This window comes from Guyanagaster necrorhizus, assembly GCF_019112545.1.
Source record: "Guyanagaster necrorhizus MCA 3950 unplaced genomic scaffold BT62scaffold_14, whole genome shotgun sequence".
NCBI lineage: Eukaryota > Fungi > Basidiomycota > Agaricomycetes > Agaricales > Physalacriaceae > Guyanagaster > Guyanagaster necrorhizus.
Genome location: NW_025064893.1, coordinates 867,483 through 886,767, shown reverse-complemented (window position 1 = coordinate 886,767; position 19,285 = coordinate 867,483). Strand labels below are relative to the sequence as shown.

The 19,285-nt window shown below is 46.8% G+C and overlaps 6 protein-coding genes across 6 annotated transcripts; 2 read left to right on the top strand and 4 right to left on the bottom strand.

Annotated features, from left to right (window-relative positions):
- Positions 1-1,793: 1,793 nt before the first annotated feature.
- On the bottom strand, positions 1,794-2,552 carry BT62DRAFT_1076723 (uncharacterized protein). The gene is made up of 3 exons (XM_043179242.1): positions 2,303-2,552; positions 2,099-2,252; positions 1,794-2,037 (listed from the first exon to the last, which is right to left on the bottom strand). Exons 1-3 carry the CDS (start codon positions 2,465-2,467, stop codon positions 1,874-1,876), a joined length of 483 nt encoding a protein of 160 aa, XP_043039140.1. The 5' UTR covers positions 2,468-2,552; the 3' UTR covers positions 1,794-1,873.
- A 4,619-nt stretch (positions 2,553-7,171) lies between these two features.
- On the bottom strand, positions 7,172-8,516 carry BT62DRAFT_169719 (uncharacterized protein). The gene is made up of 2 exons (XM_043179914.1): positions 8,275-8,516; positions 7,172-8,221 (listed from the first exon to the last, which is right to left on the bottom strand). The coding sequence occupies exons 1-2, from the start codon at positions 8,287-8,289 to the stop codon at positions 7,529-7,531; spliced, it is 708 nt and encodes a 235-aa protein (XP_043039139.1). The 5' UTR covers positions 8,290-8,516; the 3' UTR covers positions 7,172-7,528.
- A 937-nt stretch (positions 8,517-9,453) lies between these two features.
- Positions 9,454-9,712, bottom strand: BT62DRAFT_932794 (uncharacterized protein). Its single transcript, XM_043186419.1, has one exon. The coding sequence runs from the start codon at positions 9,678-9,680 to the stop codon at positions 9,498-9,500; it is 183 nt and encodes a 60-aa protein (XP_043039138.1). The 5' UTR covers positions 9,681-9,712; the 3' UTR covers positions 9,454-9,497.
- A 1,386-nt stretch (positions 9,713-11,098) lies between these two features.
- BT62DRAFT_169561 (uncharacterized protein) lies at positions 11,099-12,931 on the bottom strand. The gene is made up of 11 exons (XM_043179913.1): positions 12,646-12,931; positions 12,294-12,593; positions 12,114-12,231; positions 12,054-12,065; positions 11,966-11,995; positions 11,875-11,916; positions 11,773-11,826; positions 11,672-11,719; positions 11,567-11,617; positions 11,438-11,514; positions 11,099-11,381 (listed from the first exon to the last, which is right to left on the bottom strand). Exons 1-11 carry the CDS (start codon positions 12,772-12,774, stop codon positions 11,235-11,237), a joined length of 1,008 nt encoding a protein of 335 aa, XP_043039137.1. The 5' UTR covers positions 12,775-12,931; the 3' UTR covers positions 11,099-11,234.
- A 707-nt stretch (positions 12,932-13,638) lies between these two features.
- BT62DRAFT_932791 (Pkinase-domain-containing protein) lies at positions 13,639-15,825 on the top strand. The gene is made up of 5 exons (XM_043186418.1): positions 13,639-14,405; positions 14,453-14,729; positions 14,776-14,900; positions 14,951-15,373; positions 15,429-15,825. The coding sequence occupies exons 1-5, from the start codon at positions 13,941-13,943 to the stop codon at positions 15,495-15,497; spliced, it is 1,359 nt and encodes a 452-aa protein (XP_043039136.1). The 5' UTR covers positions 13,639-13,940; the 3' UTR covers positions 15,498-15,825.
- Positions 15,826-17,087: 1,262 nt separating this feature from the next.
- BT62DRAFT_169117 (uncharacterized protein) lies at positions 17,088-18,363 on the top strand. Its single transcript, XM_043179911.1, has 5 exons — positions 17,088-17,247; positions 17,311-17,830; positions 17,886-17,915; positions 17,967-18,020; positions 18,070-18,363. The coding sequence occupies exons 1-5, from the start codon at positions 17,134-17,136 to the stop codon at positions 18,135-18,137; spliced, it is 786 nt and encodes a 261-aa protein (XP_043039135.1). The 5' UTR covers positions 17,088-17,133; the 3' UTR covers positions 18,138-18,363.
- Positions 18,364-19,285: the final 922 nt, after the last annotated feature.

Below are 19,285 nucleotides of genomic sequence, written 5' to 3'. Positions count from 1 at the left end.
GAGCGACGGTATAAAACCCTGAGATCAGATTTCGTTGCGCCTGGCGAGGTCCATCAGTGTCGGCATTCTCGTATACGTATAAAGATCAACTTTCTTGTTTTCTCCCGAACATCAAACCTTACTGAAACGCATTCTGCCGGTCCAGAAAATCGGGAATCGGAACAGTACTGCGTGAGTATCTGGGGTCCCCCCGAACTTTTGCCACCCAGGATCACAGTAGTATTTGGTACATTCATAAAATAGCTTACTTGGAGCAAAACTTTTGTGGGTTTCTTTGACGTATAGTGGACCGACTCATGCTATACACAGGTGGAGTCTTCCAAACAAACACAAATCAGATCGACGGGGTTGTTTGGTTTATCATTACCCACGTGGGATTTATAAATTCTTCCGATCGGAAATGGCCAACCAATCAAGACATCCAAAACCGCTATCTCCTGAAGACACGGTCTGTTCTGTTATCAAATAACACGATATGGATTGGTTAAGCACAGGGAACAACGGTCTACCACAGGGCAACTCCGACGACTCAATCTCAGGGCAGGCATCGCATCTTCTTATGGCTATGTAATATAATTGGTACAGGATTGACGATACCGACTCCGTTGAAATCATTCTTTTACCCTCGATAGGCCTCGAGATTTCCTTGTTAAACCCTGTACTTTTCGATGGAGATAGATTGTACCAGCATCGATTGCTACCGCATTTCTCCGGTCTCATTTGCTCAATGTGCTCGATCTCTTTCTGAAAACAGAAACCCAGCAGCAGGCTCTGCTTTTTTCATTTTCTGGACAAAGATGCGGTACAATGTGACTCGGGCACACTGTCATCCTAAACGTGCGTATGGTTACACCCCCAGGCATGGAAGCGCTTCTCGACCAGTCCGAGACAAAAGATATATACCCTGATTAATCGATCTAGGGCCGCAATTCTGAGAAGCCTGATTGCCGGTTCATTGAACTTCCCTACGCTGGAGTATTTGTCTCGGCAGATCTTGTCGTCATCGGAGTGGCCCTCTACGCATCACCTCGTGGTCATGAATACCTTCTGGTTGTCATTCTCTCCTGGTCAATGTCGGAATACTCAGGTTCGGCTCCGATCTTTGAACCAGTTGCCCATGATGTTGCTTCCGCGAAAAAATACAGGCCACGACTCTTACAAGAAACCAAAGGAAGAGATCGAGCGGTGATATGACCTGAAACTGAAGACCCTAGGACAGTGCAATAACAAGCGGAAAATACTCAGCCCGGGTGAGGTATGAGGCTGGCTGTACTAGCCAACTGAGCCATGCATTTTAGCCTTCACGCATTATCCGATCTGTCAGTCTGCGCTTCTTCTACGAGACTGCTCATTGGTGTGAAGACAGGTACCAGTCCTCCATGAGACCGTCCGGACATAATGGTCAATACCACCGGCTCTAATGGCTGTGGCTTCTGTGGACTGCCCATATGATGCAGGGGGAACGGCCACGATGTTCCCATATGGACTATGATGGTCCACTACTGACTATGCTCGACGACCCACAGATAGGTAGCGACTGTACGGGACACCATACTTGGGACCTTATGGGCGATCCGTCAGGCTGTGCTCATGTTGCGTGGGCATGTCGGCCTGGCCGTTCGATAGAAGGTCAGCGTTTTTCCGCCACATTGAATCGTGCTGTACACATATTTTTCAACCTTTGTGGCTGCCGTCTTTGAACCGATTCAGGTGCTACCTTTGGTAATCAATATTTTTGTGCAAGTGTTATTTCATTCTTCTTGACGGATCCATGTGCTTATGAAGCTCAGGAACTTTCGCATCTTCAACTGCTGTTGATAGTCCTTAAAAGAAATATTGTAGAGAACACAGATGGAAGCTACTGTAACGGCGTTTAGCCCCACTGCTTCAACTGACTTGCCACACGCTGAAGCCCCTCGATCAATTCACTTCGTGTGATGTTTCCTTCTATTAATCGGCATATTGCGCGACTAACGTCAATATAGAGACCAAAGCTTGTCGTCGAAGTCGATGGGGATGAAGAGCTGTGTTCCATCACTGCGGCCATGCAATGTATCAGTTCGTTACGCTCGTAGAGCACAGCAAAGCTGGAACGAACCCTCGACTAATGTACCCAATTTTTCTACCTCTTCCTCAAATACGTCATAAATCGAATGTGAATCCGAGACTGTGCATGTTCTTGGGGCCCATAAGGAGGCTGGGGTAAACGTGCCGACGCTGTATGTGATATTATCTGATGTGAGTCTATTGGGCTGAGCAAGGGACCTCAGTGTATGATCGCATTAATGTAGCCCATACTTACAGTCATTCGTTCCCGGCGTCTCCTTTTTTCTACAACCGGGTCGTCGAGGTATAGGTTGGCGTCCTCAATAGATCGCTTTATGCCTCTAGACGGACTGGGGAAGAGAGATATGTCAAAGGTTACAGCCTTGCTCTCTTCTCCTGTTTGAGAGGGAGAAGACGACATTGATATGAGAGTGCCAATGACAGAATAAGAGAAGGTTGTTTGGCAAAAGTCTCGAGATGGATATCACTTTTATATCCGTTTTTTACGGATTTAACCACATCGAATAGATTGTAAATAGATACAGATATAATTTATACTTTGCCGCGAATAGACTTGGAGGCTATCGTGACATGCGAGACGAATAAAGGTGGGCATCAGGAGCTTTTTATGGAGGGCATGCATGTCATTGGTGCCTTGTCCTTCTAGTCGAAGGAATTAGGGTCAACATCGTGTTGCTTACGGCTTCTCATCTGACAATCTTCTGCCAATCAAAAGTCGGTGTCCGTACGTTCCGGGAACCATGAACAGGAACCAGTTCGGATATGTTAATGTTATACGAATTTGGCAGACCGAAGAATGGTAACGCATGGAAGATACAATTTTACTATCATATTACATATTATATGTACTCTAAGTAAACTAGAGATGTTCTGCTGAGATTGGAATTCCCGGCTTAGGTGAAGATCAGAAAGCAGCGGAGCAGGGAACTGATGCCTTCTCCTACACGAGGTCGCAGATTATGCGCCGTTCGAAGACTTCAAGTTACCTTGCATCAAGGCGCATACAGGGTATCAATAGCTATAGTTCCGACCTGAAACGGCACCCATGTATTCTTGATGCAGGTTGTCAGGTTACATGGCGTGCCGATGCGGATATTGTGGAGAGCGAAAATGCTATGGAGAATGCTTAAAATGCTGAAGGTTGTTCTCTAGTTGAGCATTGCAGGCCGTCAAACTTGTAGGTACGTACTTAGCAGATAGCGGAAGCCTTTATTGAAAATCGTGAAATTGAAATTTTTACACTTGCCGCGGCTCCGATCATTTGACGCAGCACGATCGTACATGTACAGCACTTAGAGAGCCCCTGAGTGGCTTTTCCATTGATTGAAGCCCAGCGGTCTTTCAAATTCGGAAGCTTCAAGGTGCAGCTATTGTGTCTCTGAAATCGCTGTGTCTCGCTTTTCAGTCAACGCCGTGCTTTAATCGCATACGGTGATCCGACTCTACTGAAACTTCCACGGAACCATTTTAGGCCAGTGTTGGCAATACGGCTTGTTTCCTTCAGCTTCAGTGTTCAGTCCCCGGGTCCTGAGAATCATGGTTTTTTCTGGAAAACCAACTCATCAAAGATATAATGCAAGGTTTTATTGTCTGGTTGCTGTCACGTAACGCAGACGCAGCGGATGACACGATCAAGCGCCTCGCTACCCTCTGGGTAAAATCGATTGTTCTTCTCCGGGCGCAACTCATAGCGACTGGTCACGACTTCATCATTTCTTGCTCCTATAATTCTAGTTTAAGACAATGTATTCATGTTAAAGAAACGTGTGCCATCTTTCATCAAATTATTTCATTTCTGCAATCATCGCTCTCGATTTGTCATACCTCGGTCGCTTCAGTTTCCGCGCTGGATGTTCGTCTGTTTTCCCAATGAGCGGGAAAAAATGCTCTGGCACCCCTGGCACTCGCATCCTCCGCACAAGCCGCTACAGACCTCTCTTCTGATTTTCTTTTGGAGCTTCTAGCGAGGTACAACAAGTGCGCCCTGTCAATTTTGTGCCTATAGAACTAAACGAGATATCTTGGGTTTCACTTGGTTACTGGCTGTATTCGGTATCAAATTTTCAACACTTGATTGATCGGGGGACACCAATTGAATTCAAATTTCAGGGAAGGAAGGATCCTCCGTCGCATCGCATATGCCTCCTTCGTATTTGATCATTCTTGAGCCCTCCCTCCTAAGGCCTTGGGTTAACAATGCTAACTTCTTGAACCAAGATATCGGTTGCCATTGTCCCTTGAAGTTTATGACTGGCTTTTCTCGGGATACAATGTAATACTTATACAGTGACCGACGTAGCTATCTAGTCACTGTTCCCGTGGGGCGATGTTCTTGTGATTCGTGAACAGTGTTCCACTCCTCCCATGACGGTCCTGGGATGAAATGGGGTCAGCATATGATGTAGTTGATGAAAAAAAGATCGGAGCAGTTGATTTATAGAAACCTTCTCAGGCTGCCAGACTGCAATGATCAGGTTGTTGAGGTTAGTAGGCATTTGATGGGAATTCAACGACGTGATTACTCTATTTTTCAGTTCTTTTTTTTCTTTTTTTGTTTTCAGCATTTGATTAACCACAACAAGTAAGCTAGCTACTACGATGCAGTGGAGGTACAGGTCCTCAGGATCCTCTTTCCCTCTTGTTCTGGTCCCTCCGCTCTTCCTTCCGAGTTCCCCTGGTGTTTTGGCATGCAATGTGGAGTAGAGTAACAGACATGTATGATACTTTGTACCTCCATGGTGGGCTAATTAGTTTGATTCTGCGGTTGGCCGAAGCCATAATTTTTCAGTTCTTTGCAATTAAAATTCATGTTTGTACTTGTACCTCCAGTAGCCCTGGTTAGGACCATGAGTTACAGCAGGATTCGATTCGAGGGCAGAACACTACTGGGAGGACGTGGAGAACGGGCGAGAACCAGGAAGGAGGAAATGTAAATGGTCCCCAAAATATCCGAGTCGGAGTAGTAGTACAAGAAATATGTATGAAACCCATCAGTATAATCCCCAAGACATACTTCTCCTTGAATGATGATCGAATTTGGTCATGGATATCGTAGTAATGCAACCTATTTGGCCACAGAACGTTGTACATATCAATTGGAAGAATACACGTCATGAACGGAGAGAGGGATCTTACGAAAAATAACCGCAGTTTGGCTTGAGCAGCCACTGATGCATAAGTCTGCCATATCCCTTATTCGTTCCCTTGTGCCTGTTCAAAATCTGGTCAAACTTGAGAAGGGAATATACCATGGCCGCCCTCTCGCCCACTGAATTACGAATACATTTTCCCCATTCATTTGAGCAGGTCCCCTTGGCTACGAAGAGGTCAAGGAGCCTCTTGCAGATGTCAGACCACCACGCGCAGTTTTGAAAAAAATGGGAGTACATGCCTCGGTCTAGAATCTTGGCCCGTTCTATGCAGCCATCAACTGAAGAGCAGGTAGGTAAAGCGAGTACATTGAAAGCGAACACGGCATAGAAAAGTCTGTTGCCACAGTCAAGAATAGCCATAACCGATGAAGGTGCCTTTGGTAGAAAAGGCACGGCAATCCAGTTCGAAAATATTGCTTCTGAATTTGACCCAGGCATTCATTCAAGTTTGAGATCACTGCATAACATATTCGGTTGAGGGACTCAAGATATGTCCATAGCTACTATTGCGAGGCCAACAATATAACGTTATCAACAACTCCATGTCCAGGAGCCTCAAGTGAACCGAAGCGAGGTATTCGTTAGGTATTCATCCCGGAACCGAAAAGTCGGTATGAAACGCATGGCGTAGCCAGAAGATAGTTATCAAGATACAATGCCACAAGATGTAGTACTAGAAGAAGATTTGTGTCCGTGATGCGCATCACCCACGTGGCCTTCGTCGCGGGTAAGTTAAACCGATTTGCGTTCCTTCGCTACCAAGACCGTCATTCAAAAACTACCGGCAGATGACCATAGCTAGACCCGTTACAGACTCATATGTGCAGTTGGTCTCTTCTGCGTGGAAGATGGGAGGCATACACCAACGGATCGAAGATAACCGTAAAATTATGTTTTGCATCGCTTCTTCCTACGAGTTCTGAGCTCTAGCCATAGTATTGGTTAAGTTTATATACGAAGTCTCAGAGGGATCTGACAGGAGTTAAAAATGACTAATTCATGCTTTGCTTCTATCTGCTTGGTTTGGCCGTCAAGAAAGTTGATTGCGATACTTCCCTCGTCGGACGATCCGAAAAAAAGGTGCGTTTTTCTAACTGGTGCTCGTCACATAATTCAAGCAATCATTCACTTCACCACCTTTCCTTTTCTCTGGTTGCCGACTTCGATACACTGAAGGGCTCTCAGGGCTAAGCTTACTTCTTGGGATTTGTTTCAGACGCGATGCGTGTTACGTGCATGGTCCGGACTCTGCCAGCACAGCTCTGAGAACTTCTTACTTCGACATCCGTAAGATGAATTAATAACAATCAACTTAACGGCATCGAGTTGTTATGAATTTGTAGATCACTCTTTCTTTCGGTACCTAAGGAGCTATCATGTTTGTAAGTCATGGTTTCTATAGTTGCGCCACCCTCGCTGGCGGTTGTGAAACTGCACCTGCAGCCTACCATCCCAGACGGGCCGACAATACATGTGTTTCCAATTGTGTTCCGAGAACCCTCACATACAAGCTGAACGGGAACCTCGACAATACTCATGGTTACCATCAACTAGTGGATGCCGCTGTTCTCCAATAACATTTTGAGATGCACTTGATATAGGTTGACGCTAGAGGAGTGGCATCGATGTGTGGTCAATAATGAACACACGCTTGACTGACGATGCCCACGCAGTCTTCTTGATATTCAATAACTCTGTGGATGGATCACCGTCCTCTTTGACATATTCAATCTATCAGGCGATTTGGCAAAGCAAGGTGGGATCTATGTAAACCATTGACTCAGTCGATGCGTTGGTTATGAGAGACTTCAAGCACCTGCCGTTTTTCCCTGTCTTCTCTCTGTCCAGGAGCTTTTCCAGATGTCTTCCGCCGCTAAAATGTACGTCAAGCTTGGCAAACAGTCGAAGCACAGTTTGCTCACGGTAGGCTGTATCATCAAGGCATCGTTCTTAGTGACACGCGGCGCGCGCACCTCTAATCTCCTCGGAAGTTGATTTCTTCCTCGCTATTCAAGTTAACGATTCTGTAGACTCGAAGTGAAGTGAATGGTCTTGAGAATCAACTTAAACATATGTCGTTCCAAGGCTTGCAACACCCATCCTGGTTCATCCTTTGAGCATGAGTCAAGAGGACAGATGAAGGAAAGATGTAGAACTCTCTCTGTTTGCTGCGGATCATGCATTTATCGCTGATTACAAAGAGATTTCGCAGCTATGGGAGAAATGAGGTAGCAGAATGATGGGGTATTGTTAACGGACTTTTGGCGAACGAAAGGCCGCGGATGATGAATAGCCTACATAACCCCCAATCACGTCAAGCTGGAGAGATGCTTCGTGGATGAAGGTGACAAAGACCAAAGAGGGTTGATCGATGAGAGCTCTATCAACTGGCATCTCGTACATGGCACTAGCCACCGCACTTGTGTCAGGCTGGCCCGGAAGAAATGCATCGTCAAACCGTTGCAGGAACCATACCGCTGACGGTTGCAGCACAGAATACATGTGGCCAGCCACAGCATTCGTCCGTATTCGTCATGCACTGCACGAATCCCAGCGTGTCCTCCATTAGGGGAAACAACTGAGAGTGATCTACAAGTGCATGCAACGCGACGAATGTGGGGTTTGTCGTAGAAAACCATGAATCGTTTTGAAATAACGACGTCAACGAGGAAGCGGGGTCGTCGATCATGTATGTAGACGGTCAGAAAGCCTAAGATCCAACGTGAAAGGTCTGGCCATAGCCTCGACGTGAGCTCGATATTACAAGGCGTGTTGAAGCCTAGATAACCAAGTGCACTCTTGATTCTGAGCATGTAAGCATGTAAGGTATCTGGACCTTGCCATTCACCGGAACCTGGATCGATAAAATTGTGTGGTATGGGCCCGTCGCAAAGGATGTTGCGAATTGCTTTGGATATGATGGGAAACGTGGTCGGATCGTTAACTGCTTGTGTATCTAGGCAGAGCTTCAGAGGTGCCTTCGGACGTCCTTCGAGAGCTTTCTATTGTGGTTTCAGTTGTGAATTGATTATTACAGTCACAAATGTTTGCTTGCCTTGCGCAAATCCATTGAAAGGGCCTGCCAAGCGAGGAGGAGGGCAATACAGCCGTGCTAGCAGTCCAAGGGAAAGGGAAGAACCGAAGGAGTGAAGTGCCATGTTTGCCTTTGTATCATGTAGCAACCATTCTTCGATTACCCATGACCTCTTCGTAGGTGCAAACAGATATATCAGAGCCGCCCCAATGGAAGACGAAGCCTGGAGAAACTCGAGAGCGGGGGCAAAACGACAAGGGTCGCGGAGGATTCGGAGCAGCGTCCGGCCGCCTCCTCGTTTTGATTCCACCACCATGCATCTCATTGGTCTCATCAGCTCTACCGACAGATACCTCGATAATCAGACCTGTGACAGTTCTTTATATGCAGCAAGCAGCTAGGCGTGGACGATGGCAGGGAGCCATACGCAAACGGCCTCGTGATTCTACGCTGCTCCGCTGGGGTTGCTGGCCGCAGTTCTAGCCGTCTATCAAGTCTTAGAGGGAGTTAGCAGAACTGAAAGTGGACAATTTATCCTTCTCTTCTCCTCTGTTAGGTTGGGCCAGGTGTGAACCCGATCTAGATACCTGCTGCCATGGTCGGACCAGAGGTTGCTCTTATTATTAGTTTTTCCTACTCCCACAGACTCCCTACGCCTGGGCATCTCTCTCGATGCCACGACTACCATCGTCCCGATTATATGTGCTCTGTGTAAAAGGCAATCAATTGGCAAGTTACGCCTGGCCTGGGTGTGAAGATCATCACGTTGGCCAGTGGGACAACCAGTGGACAACTAGAACTATAGTGTGAGCAGCACTCGTATTATCTTGATATCGTGCATGTATCTGATACTCTGGCTCGTAGGTTCCAGCTACACTGGGCAATTCGTTCATGACGATCAGTCCTAACTTCAAAGTAACGTCGCGAGGAAAGGTTTATCTTGTCATGTTGTCACTTCACGCACATGTATGGTCCCCGGATACCAGCCGCAGGACTTCCCAGGCTGCTACGGAACTCTCCATCTATTAAGTCGTCTAGTCTAGGCACACAACTTGCCGATTTGAATGTGTATCTAGCCTTTCAGGACGGCTGTAGTGAACTTTACAGCCGACTTGCGCTTCTAGTGATCTCAGTCAAAAATATCTGTTCGGAACCCACGCATTTTGCGGGACCGCTTCAAATATAAACGCGGGAGTAATTAGTGCTATCACCGAAGTGAGTCCTCTTCCGACAGCGGTGTCATCTCAAGAGTTCCTGACTCGTCTCGCTTCTGCAAAAAGTATCGCTATCTTGGTTGGAGCTGACCCGTCTGCAGGATCAGATAGGTAGAACATCCCAGCCCGACCCGACTTTGTTCTAAGCTTGGCACTTAGGTTTTCCCGCTTGTCGCGGTCCCGAAGGAATGTGGGCGTCTCAGGTGTCTTCATTCAGTCGAGAATTCCCGCTTTTATTAATCTAGCATCCATAGTCGGTATGCACTCTCGAGGCATTCAAGGTGACTCCGGTCGCTGTGTGGAGTTTTCCTCACAATTCTGAAAAACAGTCAGTGGCGGTTTCTTTTTTATCTTGCAGCATATCTTACGTCCTCTGCTCAACGTATGTCTGGCGGCGAATCACAATGCAGCTCATAACTCTCTTGGGTCGCTTTCCTTGCCCAAAGTTCGAGAAGGTCTGCTGCCGTCTTTGGATCCAGCTGTTCTCCCCTCTTTATCACACAGTGCATCGACGGTCTATCTCAAATTGCTCTTGGGGTGCTTGGCAACCTGATCGCTTCCGACGAATTGAAGGTTGTCCTGGAATGGCTGATTGAAATGTACGATTTCGCTTACAAGACTCTTTGCATTAGGTGTGAATAGATCAACGAGTCTCGCACCACTCTCTATCTCCGGCTTTGGCATCCCTCCCTGATGGCAATGTATCAGTGGAGAGTTCGTTTACGGTACCATCTTGGAATGGCTCGAATTGTTATGGACAATGTGGCGGACTTCTTCAGCCTGCGGTCGTCTGGTTTGGAGGAATTCCCGACAGGATGGGTAGGATCGCCCGAACGCTTAACTGAACGGATATACTTCTCGTCGTTGGAACTTCGTCGCTGGTAAGGAGAGAGACGCGCTATGATGGTCCTTGAACTGAGCTCTCTTCATAGATTAAACCTGCCCCTGGCTTAGCCCAAAATCGTCAAGGACAGAGGAGGGAACCGTCGTTATTTTTAATTGCCGAAAAGCGATCGATTATACCACACATTTCTTGTTCTCTGGACCCTGTGGGGAGAACCTTCCATCACTTCTAGGTCTCAAAGATAAGGCACTGACATGCAGCGGTGCTTGCGTCGATTTGTGACTATATCCTGTACTGTGAACACAATCTAATAAACTGAAAAACCCGTTTCTATGCATACCCAATGACTTCCTTTAATTCTTCCCAGATCGTCTTTGACATCTTAATTTTCAAGTTGAAGCTGTTGTGTTGTAAGGCTGACATGCCCACTGAGCCCCGCCGGTATCGATGTCATTCTGAGACTGAATGTTACAGAATGTTGATATCCCGTATCACCTTTGCCTCTAATATTTTGATCAGGACGGCGTGATGAGCAAACGGCATGACCGGTCTGTCTTCATTTCAAAAGACATTAAACTCCTTCCATTGCTAATGACACAACATATAAGTACAGATCGAATTTCAAAGCAACAAAACAAGGCACTACGATAGCAACGAGCAAAGTAGAACGAACAAACGACATATTTCTTAATCACGAGCAAGCCTTCGCTTTTTTCTTGGGAGCGGAGGAGCGGCCAACGAGGTCTCTTCGTCACGGTCTCCATTAGCATCTGTCTCCCTGCTAGTATCCTCCTTCTCCTCCAGTTTAACCCCACTTCCTCCATTCATAACCTCCATCACCCTGTCGTAGCTCAGAGGAATAGTCTTTCTTTTCCTCTTTACTGTCTCATCGAGCTCTTTGAGATGCAGCCGCACAGCCGACACTAAGTGGCACACTGAAGACTCCGGTTGTGCCTCGTAATCATCCATAGCTTTGGTAAGGTGTACCTGTTCAGATCTGGTATGATACAGCTCGCCAAGGTCAAGCCGGAGCCGGGCAGTGCGTTCGGATTCGATTTGGCGGCGGAGGGCTATCGAAGCTCATAAGTGCTATGTGGGATGCAGAAGAAAGTTGAGTACCATTAACTTTGGACCGATGTTTCTCTGCGGATATGGTTGTGTGCTCATGCTCTGAAAACTCTCTTCGGAGAGTTTGGATCTTATCTGATAGTAACGATCAGGCTCTGCATCGATGGCGATTTCCTCAGGTACATACTCTTGAGCTGACCCTGGATCTGTTGCTGGTCTGTTAACCGTTGTCGGGACTCTATACGAAATGTAACAACGCCGAAGATTCAGAGAAGAGGCTTGAAGTCATTACCATCAAGTTCCTTCTTCAAAGCGTCAATTTGCTCTTGTGGCACTACATCTGCTCGGTATTATCATTAGTAAGGAAACATGGGGCGAAAGAGAGAAGGCGACTTCGGATCATGTCCGTTCGAAGATTCGTTTCCCGGTCCGCTCGTTCATTAGCAGCTGAATGCATTGGTGAATACTCGCACATGATTACATAGAGTAGCGTACCTGCGAGGGCGGTCTTAGTTGCGTCAAATTCTACCTTCAACGCTGTAAATATGTTCATCTATAGTTCTCTGACATTAGGCCAGGTACTCACATTGAATTTCCGCTCGTTGTTTGTCCAAATCTGTGTTTTTAATCTCCATAAGCACCGCAGAAAGAGCAGAAAACTGAGTATTTCCCACCTGCTTTCAGGCCTATAAATTAGTCAGTCCCGAATTCTCAGTGAACGGTAATGAGCTTACTTTTGAGTTCGATCTGGAGTTCATCATTCTCTTGGCTTTTATCCATGAGCTTTTGACTGGGCGTCTGGATTCCGCTATTGGGATGCGCTTCACTGGATTTGGTAGAAGTAGACAAAGTCTGCCGTACAATATTGGCGGTAAACTTCGTTGAAACAGTTCAAAGACGTCGGGTTACTGTACCTCGCCTGATGATGTCGAATTTTGCGCGCATTTTGTAGGAGAAACGGATGCACTAGACGGGCATAGAGCTGGAATCTTAAGGGAGAGCCCGGAAGACTCTGTGGAAGTTCGTTGTGGAGACATTACTTCGTCGAACATCGCCCGGTCCAATGTTGGCACCCTTTTGATAATGCGGTCGTATAGTTCATCTCTGAACTTGCTGCAGGCTCTTTCAGACTGTTTGCAGACAGAAGAATTGCAAGGGATCCTTGTTTCCATCGGTTCGCATTCTACATTGTTCTCTTTACATGTAGCGCAGACCTTGATGAAAATGATGAAAACTAACGATAATCAAAATGACATTTGTCCGCACCAAGTGCCTGTTGGCCTTCGCCCATTGTCTCCGTTCCCACTCGGATGGTCCTTTCGCTTTCTCTTCGAGTATGACAGAGGCAATTTCGGAAATGTGACGAGACACGGATGCACTGTCTTTGGATGCCATGAGGAACGTCAGCGATGGGAAATAAGAAGTGGGAACATTTTTATTGGGATAACATCATCGGCGGCGGATTCAATCTACTAAGTTGCCGACATCCGTTCATCGTAGAACGTTGCTTAATTCGCCGTCAGTTTGCAATGCCTTACTTTTTCGGCTTCTGCACTTTCACAGCGGAAACGATATAGAAACCAACTATGACCAACTATGACTACATATCTCGAGTCTATGTCATGATTTAAACACAGGTGAGGATCCGATGTGACTGCACTACGCCGGACACCAGATCAAGAGTCAATGATTGCTACTGACCCTGAAATTTAAAGGTCTGCTTGGGAATATTTTGACTCCAAGCTCGGTAATACGATGGACCTAGACATCATCTCGTGCGGAGGTTTGGTAATCAAAATGAATAAAGTCGACACTGAATAGAAAAGAAGACTTGCCTCCCAAGGACATCGAATCTTCAAAAAGGCGGCGGAAGATATTTGATAGGATGTATATCCATCAATAGTCATTATATTCTGCGCCGCTGAACCTGACATGGCTAGATGTGACGAGACTCCTCTTCTCGGTCTTAGCAACTGGCCCGACAGGTCGATTTCAAGTTTCGGATTTGAGCATAGCAGTGAGGCCAACCAGTGTTACGGCCTTCAAGGGCTTTCGCGGGTGGTACTGCCCAGAAACAATTGCTACACAAAGACCAGAAGGCCTTCGATGACCTAACTCGCTGTTCAGTATTGCCAATACATCCGACGTGCTATCAAAGCAAAGGACACACCTGAAATTGCATATTCTAAAAATCCCAGGTGCTGATGGTTGGAATCCAGAATCCTGATACTGCTGAAGAGCGGCCAGTGAATTATATCTTCGACGTGCCGTTGTCGCCTCCTAGAATGATGCCGTCATAGCGTACGTGAAGAGGACCCTCAGAAATAAGAAAGACGTTCCGTGGTCGTTACGCTGGGCCGGCAACAAAATGAAATCCACTCCATGGACGTCAAGCTTCGCAAATAATCATCACCATTCTGATCAGCAGGATTGATTGCAGGTGGTGTTCAAGAGACAAGTTCGGTGACAGTCAGTGTCACGCGTTGTGCTGTCCTCTTGCCGTCATCAACTTATCTTCCAACTGGAAAAACTCTCCTTTCTTTTTTTCTTCTTTGTCCACGATGACGACCCCCATTCGGAAGAAACGCAACTTCAAGTCGCTCCAATTGGCGACGCCGAGCCCACCAGTGTCGCCGGCGACAACGGAACCAGAGCCTGTTCTCAATCCTATGCCTACGCGACAAGCTCCAATCGCTGGTGGGGGCAAACGGCGACCACCGCCAATGACTTTGAAAGCCCCCAAGATACCAATGACGACGGCTACGCCTATTGATGGTGACAGCACTCTCTTGACCGTATCCAACAGTTCCAGTTCCGCTCCGAATACAGCTTCGCCGATGGCTTCGACACGACGTTCAACTTATGCCACCCTGTCGAATACCCTGGCGAACCTGGATATGAACGCTGAAATAAAATTTGATTTGCGGAACGAAGATCTGAAGGATCTCCAAGAGCTTGGTCAGGGTAACGGCGGGAGCGTGAAGAAGGTCGAACATGTCCCTACCAGTACTATCATGGCGAAGAAGGTCCGTATGCTTCGTGTTATAGGTGTCTTATTTCTCACTATTCGTAGATTGTCTTGATTGACGCCAAGCCGTCTGTGCGAAAACAGATCCTCCGGGAACTGCAGATCATGCACAACTGCAATTCGAAGTTCATCATATCTTTCTATGGTGCTTTTCTTGCGGACCCAAATATCTGTATTTGCATGGAATTTATGGACAAGGGTTCGCTCGACGGGATCTACAAGAAGATTGGCGCCATTGATATCGACATTGTGGGCAAAGTCGCGTTGGCTGTTCTTGAAGGTCTTACGTATCTATACGATGTTCACCGAATCATACATCGGGGTATGCTTTCTTTATCTTTCGTTGACTATCACTGATGATTTGCTAGATATCAAACCGTCCAATATCCTCTGTAATTCTCGAGGTGACATCAAGATATGCGACTTTGGTGTTTCTGGGGAACTTATCAATTCGATCGCGGATACATTCGTCGGAACGTCCACATATATGAGCGTGAGTTTCTTTTCGCGCTTTTGCTTAACCTTCCCTGACCTGCATTCCAGCCCGAACGTATCCAAGGAGCGCAATATACAGTCAAATCTGACGTGTGGTCCCTGGGTATCTCTCTCATCGAGTTGGCCTTAGGGCGCTTTCCATTTTCCGAATCAGAATCAGACGATTCGGACCTGTCCGATTTCGAGAGCACACTGTCGCCGGCCCGACCTGGCTCAATGGGGTCAATTGCTGCATTGTCCCTCCCCAAGTCGCGGAAGGACAAGGCGAAGAAGGATAAAAGGAAGAGCAAGGGAGTCAGTCTACAGGGAGGAGGTATGACGATGAGCATTTTAGAGTTGCTGCAACATATCGTCAACGAACCAGCGCCAAGATTGACGCCAGAAGGGAGATACCCCCCAGAAGCCGAAAGATTCGTGGACAACTGTTTACTGAAGGACCCGGACATGAGGAAGACTCCGAAAGATTTACTCGTAAGATGCCGTCCTTCATGTTTCCCTTTATGTTGATACTGATTCCTTATTCTAGACGCATGAGTGGATCAAGCAAGCAAGAGCTTCCAAAGTCGATTTGGAAGGATGGGCGAGCACCTTTTGACAAGACTCGTCAACGTCCAGCAACCGATCTTCTCATTGATTTATTCCAGCCGATATCGTATATATTCCCTCTGCGCCGCGCATCCCGACCTTCTATTTCACTGCCCTGTGTTTAGCCATTGCTTTCCCAGATTTTCAATACGCCTGTCTTCGCTTGTTTCAGCCTGCTGGCAGCTGCTGCGGGATTTCCTTGATCCACCAAATGGATCCGTCCCTCTATTTCCCTGTCTCTACGTGCACGGTTTCCTATTAGCAAGCTGATTTGTATTACTACTATAATTACTGGGTATATATCAATAGCAATGAATGAGACTCAGATTGTTTGCGTCTTTTCGGTGTCTATGGCAATCAAATGGAATGACCAAGCATCGGTCCGTAAAGGTCCGTGCGTGGGAATATGTCTTGTCAGTGTATATAAATCCCCGGTACCGCTTGCGTTGCTCTTTGGAAGCCACGGTGGCAACCCCAGCGGAAAGGTGGGTCGTTGCTACTCATCCCATCCTGCCCTTACTGATCCTATCTTATTTAGCGCTCGCTGTATTTGACCTACTCATGGAATAGAGTACTATCTGACCGTCCTCGACTACGTCCCGTCCGACCCGACATCGACACCGAGCACCGACTGCTCACTGACTTTGGTCGACCATATAGCATTGTGGCGACTTGTTCGTGCATCCTGCGACCTGGATGCTGGCCTCGAACGGTAAGGCTAATCCGTTTTGCTTGTTGTAGACCTCTCTCCCATCATCGAGCATAGGCCCCTTTGAAGTGAAAGTAAAGCTTTGATTGAACACGGCGATTTGGTGAGCATTTTACCCAATCTTCCTTTTGTATTGGCTGATGACCATTCTTCTATTGTAGATGGACGCCTCCCGAATACCATCTTACGACGCGCCCGCAAGGGAGTAAGAATCTGAATCGTGGTCATCCCGGTTCGGCGGTAGTATGTGAGTAAGGTCCTCCAGAGTTATAATGTATGCTAATCAATAATTGCTATAGGCCCGTATAGCATATTCGACATTGTGCCTGACTTTTAATAGTCATGGCACTTTGGAAGCTGGTTCGCTATATCACCGGGGGACGCCCTGTCGTGTAATGCACCGGCAGTGATATATAAATCAAATATCCCAGGCCATCTTCGTTCATCCCGGGCGAAGTCGTCTTCCCTTCTCGGCTCAGAAGAAGGGGGATGACGTCGTCCTTCTGTTTTGACATCGTTGTATCTTGTAGCCAAGCATGAAATGCGATTTGATGGAAAAGCAATTTGTGTGAAGCGTAATTGCTGAGGAAGTAGTTGAGGTCTTTGTTTCCAATTTCAGTCTTGATTCATTGGCGTCGTCGTTTGAATAATTTAAGGGGATAGACAAGATATATGAAGGGGAGATCACATTCCTCTGAGCTGAATTCGATTAAAGAGCACAACGTAAGACGTTAACGATGTAACGATAACTGCTAGGTCAACCTTAGTCTCATAAATATACCTGTCTAGTATGTGTCAGTCATGTAGACCTAATAATACGAGCCATTATCTGGTGTTCGACGTGATATTCGTAAAAGTGACCTATTTTTGGCCACGCGATGATGGCGGCAGGCGACATCTTCTTTTCTCCCTTTGCCCATACTTGAATCATTCACTTATGGAACATAGTCAAGAATCCAAGGACGAAATTGAAAAAGCTGTCATCGAAGAGAGAAGCAAACCCCTGCCTCGAGTCGAGGCTCAAAAATGGGCGAAATCTCACCCGGATACTGTATGGTTACACAATTTGATGTTGAACGCTACTGACCTGGGTTTACGACCTATTATCATACAGACCTGCAAAATATGCAAAGAACATAACCTCCCTTGTGCACCCCTAGAAAGCCGTGTTCATTGCAATACTCCGGCCTGCCGAAATTCGGACAAGGCTTGCAGTAAATATGACGATGAACTGTTCAAAAGGATCGTCGGGCGGTTCCCTTCTCTCCAGCGATCGGCATTCGATGAGATCCTATCTCGATTGCCGCCTCTTTCACTTTCGGATTTGAATCCAGCATTAGTTGCTGCAAGGACCTCGTCGGCACCAGAGCCGTCCCCCAATAAGAGTACGGTTTCGTTCAAACAAAAGACGCCTCCCACAAATCCAGCTCCTGATTCTGCATCCGAAGCAGCACAGCTACCCCCGAATTTCAATCCTCATGCATTTTATGTTGGATACTCAGTATCTTCAACGGAGCCAACATTGGATCCCAATCTTCAGTCGAGCTTTTTCGACCCAAGCCAAGTGCAGGTGTTGGCCCAGAAAATAACTGACCTTCTGGAGGAAAATGGTGCATTGAAGGCCAAACTCGAGGGTGAGTTGATGCATAATGCATGCAGCGACATAAACATAAACTCAAGTCTTTGTAGAGGCAAACTCTGCTGAAGCTGTTTTGAATGGTAACGTTTCAAGTATTTCTTATTTTTGCAGAGTAATAGTAACTTTATCAGATTCAAACCAAAATCTGGAGAAAGTAAAGGCCGATACCGAGACGATGATTCAAGGTAGGTGTGTCAACTTACAGGTGTTGATTTTACACACAAACTTCCAAAGGTTTGCGCGAGGCACTGGAAAGAACAGAGGCCGAACATAAGGGTATGGTGTTTTCGAACATAGAATGATGCGTTCAAGTTGTATGTGTTGACCTTCATATTTATCCCAGCTGCCGACATGCGGACGCGCGAGGCAACAATTCTGAAAGAAGGGCTTGAAAAAGGTATAGTGATGCTCGTAAATTGGGGGAGGAAGGTAACCGGTCTCTTGTGTATAGCGTTGAAAGCGGAATTGGAAGCATCCAAAGAGCAAATAGAGACGATCCAGAAGCAGCTTGAAGGTAATCCTCATCCCATCCAGCTTCGCTTCTGGTCCATATTCGATTCTTGCAGTTGCGCGACAACAATTGACAAAGAAGGATGACGATCAGAAAAAACTTCGAAGTACGTCCGACATTCTTTACTCAGTTGCGTTCTTTGAATCACCTTCTTACAGATGAAATACGAAGATTACGAGAGGAAAATGTTGCTAGCGGAGAATCCCTGTCTCTTGCGAACGAGTATAAGCGAAGAAACAAAGGTAGGACATACTACCAGCTAGGGTTCACAAAGATCCGTTGCTCACTTACATATTAATCTATAGTACAATGCCGTCAACTCGAGCAACTCAAATCCGAGCGTGTCGCCGGTCAGCAGAAGGACATGGCGGAGTACTTCATCATAACCGGCCATCAAGACCAGCTTGCGAAGGCCATCGAATATGAGCCACGTTCTGAGTCGTCGATGCGTTTAATTGCCACGGTCAAGATTCATCTGAAGGCTCTGGACGGCATGGCGGAGAGGAGATTCGCCGGGGGCAAGACCAGGAGGTGCTTCGGCGGGATAATGGATATGCTGGGAGGCGAACATATGGTTAAAGAGGAGGATAATGACGGTGATAGAAGCATGATGAACGAGGAGGACGAGTTCAATGATGAGGCGGTGGCGCGTCTGCCAGGACCTACTCCTTCGAAAAGGCCAAGGATCAAATAGATGCACTTCCCGAATGATGAAGGATAGAATGGGATTCGATTTGAGCGGCGCACTCAGAGTTATTTGGTCCAATTGCAAATAGACATCTACATTTTCAATGACAGGGTACTGAGAGACAGCGAACTTTCCTCCATCGATCAATACAAGGGATAGAGACATCAGTCGGACCCGATTGCGAGACCGTGTATGATAAGTCACCAGCAATAACTGAATAAAGAGAAAGCCTTCGAAATGATGAATTTAAA

What these genes read in the sequence shown, in the direction of transcription:
- BT62DRAFT_1076723 (XM_043179242.1), bottom strand. Translation starts at nt 2,467, where the DNA reads ATGTCGTCTTCTCCCTCTCAAACAGGAGAAGAGAGCAAGGCTGTAACC. An exon ending in GACGCCGGGAACGAATGACT is followed by an intron (nt 2,253 to 2,302) that starts GTAAGTATGGGC and finishes TCCCTTGCTCAG; the next exon opens with CCCAATAGACTCACATCAGA. An exon ending in ATTGGGTACATTAGTCGAGG is followed by an intron (nt 2,038 to 2,098) that starts GTTCGTTCCAGC and finishes GCATGGCCGCAG; the next exon opens with TGATGGAACACAGCTCTTCA.
- BT62DRAFT_932794 (XM_043186419.1), bottom strand. Translation starts at nt 9,680, where the DNA reads ATGAAGACACCTGAGACGCCCACATTCCTTCGGGACCGCGACAAGCGG.
- BT62DRAFT_169561 (XM_043179913.1), bottom strand. Translation starts at nt 12,774, where the DNA reads ATGGCATCCAAAGACAGTGCATCCGTGTCTCGTCACATTTCCGAAATT. An exon ending in ATTCGACATCATCAGGCGAG is followed by an intron (nt 12,232 to 12,293) that starts GTACAGTAACCC and finishes ATTGTACGGCAG; the next exon opens with ACTTTGTCTACTTCTACCAA. An exon ending in GATCCAGGGTCAGCTCAAGA is followed by an intron (nt 11,515 to 11,566) that starts GTATGTACCTGA and finishes CGTTACTATCAG; the next exon opens with ATAAGATCCAAACTCTCCGA.
- BT62DRAFT_932791 (XM_043186418.1), top strand. Translation starts at nt 13,941, where the DNA reads ATGACGACCCCCATTCGGAAGAAACGCAACTTCAAGTCGCTCCAATTG. An exon ending in GTACTATCATGGCGAAGAAG is followed by an intron (nt 14,406 to 14,452) that starts GTCCGTATGCTT and finishes CACTATTCGTAG; the next exon opens with ATTGTCTTGATTGACGCCAA. An exon ending in GAACGTCCACATATATGAGC is followed by an intron (nt 14,901 to 14,950) that starts GTGAGTTTCTTT and finishes CCTGCATTCCAG; the next exon opens with CCCGAACGTATCCAAGGAGC.
- BT62DRAFT_169117 (XM_043179911.1), top strand. Translation starts at nt 17,134, where the DNA reads ATGGAACATAGTCAAGAATCCAAGGACGAAATTGAAAAAGCTGTCATC. An exon ending in CGAAATCTCACCCGGATACT is followed by an intron (nt 17,248 to 17,310) that starts GTATGGTTACAC and finishes ATTATCATACAG; the next exon opens with ACCTGCAAAATATGCAAAGA. An exon ending in TGCTGAAGCTGTTTTGAATG is followed by an intron (nt 17,916 to 17,966) that starts GTAACGTTTCAA and finishes TAACTTTATCAG; the next exon opens with ATTCAAACCAAAATCTGGAG.